The following is a 3,906-nucleotide window of genomic DNA, read 5'->3' on the forward strand; positions in this document are numbered from 1 at the left end:
CTACTCACCCTGCACCAAGACACACAAGGTGGCATTTCAGAGGGTGCAGTTGGATCCCCACTAATCCCAGCTCCTCCAGCAGCTCCCCATTGCACACACAGGCAGCACCAAGAGCTCTGCAGCCCAGGGCAGCCCTCAGAGCCCTGTGGCCTTGGCTGGCTCAGCTCTTCCCCCCTGCCTCGCCACCAGCCATCCGGCTTGCGCACCAGACAGCCTGCAGCACCAGCACCCACCCCCTGCCAGATAGCCAACCCACGCAGCCTGGCAAGGCCAGATCAGAGCACGTAGTAACTGTCAAGAAGTGGCAGGGAAGAAAGAAAATGAACAATCAACACCAGTCAAGCCTCTATGGTGTGCACTTTTATTTGAACTGGTCTTACGTCAGTGTACAGGTAGCCCCTCCCTCCCCCACATACTGGCACCACTTCTAGACCCTGTGGGGGACTGTAAAGCCTTCATTCACATCTATCTCTGGGGACCACAGCCCGCTTCCTTGACAAATCAAAGAGAAAAAAGGATCAAGTGTGTTTTGTTTTTAAGGCGGAAAGATACAAAAAGACACTTGTTGGGTTACATAATTTACAGACAAGCAATAACCTAACACCAGTAACTGGCATCGGCTCCCTCCGAGCTGGGCTGCTGCCTTCACAGAGGCGAGTAACTTCCTGTAACAATGCATTATAACAATATTTGGAATGACTATTAAAAAAGAAACAAATGTACAATCAAAGTCCTCAGACGCATTGTAGAACTTTGGGGGCGTTCACTCCAACATGTTTCATTTTAAGACTGCTGCTGACACCTTCACCATTCCAGTTTTTTAATCCTGAGTCAAGCGCCAAAAAAAAAACAAATAAAGCCATGCCAATCTCTTCTTGTTTTATGCGCGTTTATGGGTTTCATTTCATCACAAGGGTGTGGGTGTTGGTAACAGTCCGGTTTAGAAGCATTTGCGGTGGACAATGGAGGGTCCGGATTCATCGTACTCCTGCTTGCTGATCCACATCTGCTGGAAGGTGGACAGGGAGGCCAGGATGGAGCCTCCGATCCAGACAGAGTACTTGCGCTCAGGTGGGGCAATGATCTGCAGGAAGAGGAGGAATCGGTCAGATGCACAGCACCATACTATGCTCACTGCCCACACACGGCCCTGCAAGGCACAGCTGCCCAAGTCCCTATCTAGCCTTGGCCAAGCCATCGTCAAGTCCAAACAAGCTTCAGACACCACCTCTCACACACCCACCTCCCTCCTCCCCCCTTTGCAGCCAGTATTTACACTAATCCCATTATTCGGATGGTTGGGTGGATGCCATCTTGTCCAGAGCAAGGCCATGAAGGCTGTAGACACAGAAGTATGGTCTCCATCTTTTCGAGGAGGAGTTTAGCTTACCCCCCTCCACCCACTCTGCATGTCAGCGTGAACAAGGGTGCCAAGAGGTTCTCCTGACTCCATCCTACCTTGATTTTCATTGTGCTGGGTGCCAGAGCTGTGATCTCCTTCTGCATCCTGTCAGCAATGCCAGGGTACATTGTGGTACCACCAGACAGCACTGTGTTGGCATACAGGTCCTTACGGATATCCACATCGCACTTCATGATGGAGTTGAAGGTAGTTTCATGGATACCACAGGACTCCATACCTGTGAGGAAGAAGCAGTCTCAAGTCAACAAGGGCTCAGACACAGCCAAGGAAGCCCAAGGAGCTACTATGGGCAACTAGGAGACCAGCAGCCCCTTCAGTGGGAAGGCACTACAAAGCCATGGCTCTAACAGGCTCAACCTCCTCTTCTGCTGTCCCAAGTTCCTCAAACAAACAGCTTTAGGCTGCACAGATATTGAGGCTAACTGGTAGGACAGTACAGGTCTTGCTGTGGACCAGCAATAATATGGTAACTGGCTGCCATGGCCTCCAGGTCACCCTTTACTGAAAGGAACATTGAGAGGCACAGGGTATTCTAGAAGAGTTGGACTTACCCAGGAAAGATGGCTGGAAGAGGGCCTCAGGGCACCTGAACCTCTCATTGCCAATGGTGATGACCTGGCCATCAGGGAGTTCATAGCTCTTCTCCAGGGAAGAGCTAGAGGCAGCTGTGGCCATCTCCTGCTCAAAATCCAGGGCAACATAGCACAGCTTCTCCTTGATGTCACGCACAATTTCTCTCTCAGCTGTGGTGGTGAAGCTGTAGCCTCTCTCTGTCAGGATCTTCATGAGGTAGTCCGTCAGGTCACGGCCAGCCAGATCCAGACGGAGGATGGCATGGGGGAGGGCATAACCTTCGTAGATGGGCACAGTGTGGGTAACACCATCACCAGAGTCCATCACAATACCAGTGGTACGACCAGAGGCATACAGGGACAACACAGCCTGGATGGCTACATACATGGCTGGGGTGTTGAAGGTCTCAAACATGATCTAGGGAGAGAAAAGAAAGTGTTGAGTCAGCAGCAGAAACCAGTGTTCTTGTTACAGGTCTACACTGAGTCCATGCAAGTGGTTTTACTTTTGCCCCTTGCTAAGGGACTTCTCTCCCCATTGAAGTCCATGCTTATCTTGCCTGTGGTCTCCACCCCCACCTGCCAGGTCAGAGCCTGAGCAGGGACACCACCACAACAGACCCATCCAATGTGTCACAGCAAGGAATAAAACAAATGCCAAGTAAACTACAGTACAGTCACTCAAGGCTGGTAAATTGATTAGTGTGTCTAGTCAGGAACAGCAGTTAGACAAGCTGCTAGTTCAGAGAAAGCCAGCTTAGAAGAGCAAACAAAACCTGTCAAGGTCCAGCAAAGAGCAGACTCAGGTCAGGAAAGGAAAACCCTGTAAAGATGGCAAAAAGGGAGAAGAGTGGTGAAGGAGGAGAGAGGACAACATGGAAGAGGAGAGCTGGCCTGCAGCAACATCTGCTGTAGCTCCAAGCTCCAGTTTTACACACCTGTGTCATCTTCTCTCTGTTGGCTTTGGGGTTCAGGGGAGCCTCTGTGAGCAGCACAGGGTGCTCCTCAGGGGCTACTCTCAGCTCATTGTAGAAAGTGTGGTGCCAGATCTTCTCCATGTCATCCCAGTTGGTGACAATACCGTGTTCAATGGGGTACTTCAGGGTCAGGATACCTCTTTTGCTCTGGGCTTCATCACCAACATAGCTGTCTTTCTGGCCCATACCAACCATCACACCCTGCGCAACAGAGGAAAAAGCGGTAAGCACAACTGAAGGGCAAGCCCCACTGGGTGGATAACCTGCTTTTCCGAAAGCCAGGTCTCCAGTTACTGTCCCTCTGCTGTCCCCACTCTATCAAGAGAAGGCATTCGGCCAACTGCTCCAACACACACTGCACAAAAGCTCTGCGGAGGGCTGTATTCCCCACCGGTGGTGTGGCAGCGCAGAAGCCTCTCGTGTTATCAAGCCAAATAAAAAGGCTTATTGAAGCTCAATGCCTCTAGGGGAAACACTTCCACCAAAAGCTCTTCTCTTTTGTCCGGTAACAGGCACCCCAGCCACCTACCTGATGTCTGGGGCGACCCACGATGGATGGGAAGACAGCACGGGGGGCATCATCCCCGGCGAAACCGGCCTTGCACATACCGGAACCATTGTCAACAACGAGCGCGGCAATATCGTCATCCATGGCTGGCTGCGGGAGGAGAGGAGAGAGAGAGGGGTGAGCATCACCCGTCACGCACCGGCCACCCAGCCCGGTCCCCGCAGCGGCGAGCAGGGAAGGGAAGGCGCCGCCGCCAAGGCCTTCCCCACCCATTTCCTTCCTGCCGGCACCGCACCGCTTCGCCCGGCGCCCGCTAGAGGGGGCGGCGCCTTCCAGATTGCGGCGCTCGCAGGGATTTGGGACAAAGGAAGTCCCCGCGCCCGCTCGCATTATTACCATAAAAGGCAATGGATGGAGCGCGCCGCG

At 52.7% G+C, this 3,906-nt stretch overlaps 1 protein-coding gene across 1 annotated transcript; it reads right to left on the reverse strand.

The window, feature by feature from the left end:
• Window positions 1-344: 344 nt before the first annotated feature.
• On the reverse strand, window positions 345-3,650 carry ACTB (actin beta). The gene is made up of 5 exons (XM_009645909.2): window positions 3,502-3,650; window positions 2,934-3,173; window positions 1,975-2,413; window positions 1,459-1,640; window positions 345-1,084 (listed from the first exon to the last, which is right to left on the reverse strand). The coding sequence occupies exons 1-5, from the start codon at window positions 3,622-3,624 to the stop codon at window positions 941-943; spliced, it is 1,128 nt and encodes a 375-aa protein (XP_009644204.2). The 5' UTR covers window positions 3,625-3,650; the 3' UTR covers window positions 345-940.
• Between the last annotated feature and the right edge of the window lie 256 nt (window positions 3,651-3,906).

The sequence above is a fragment of the Egretta garzetta genome, unplaced genomic scaffold (genome assembly GCF_000687185.1).
Source record: "Egretta garzetta isolate BGI_Z169 unplaced genomic scaffold, ASM68718v1 scaffold299, whole genome shotgun sequence".
Taxonomy (NCBI): domain Eukaryota; kingdom Metazoa; phylum Chordata; class Aves; order Pelecaniformes; family Ardeidae; genus Egretta; species Egretta garzetta.

Bases quoted from the DNA above. Each gene is read 5' to 3' on its own strand.
- ACTB (XM_009645909.2), bottom strand. From the start codon at position 3,624: ATGGATGACGATATTGCCGCGCTCGTTGTTGACAATGGTTCCGGTATG. The intron at 3,174-3,501 runs GTAGGTGGCTGG...TCTGTTGCGCAG, and splicing joins TGGGTCGCCCCAGACATCAG to GGTGTGATGGTTGGTATGGG. The intron at 1,085-1,458 runs GTAGGATGGAGT...CTCTTCCTGCAG, and splicing joins CCAGCACAATGAAAATCAAG to ATCATTGCCCCACCTGAGCG.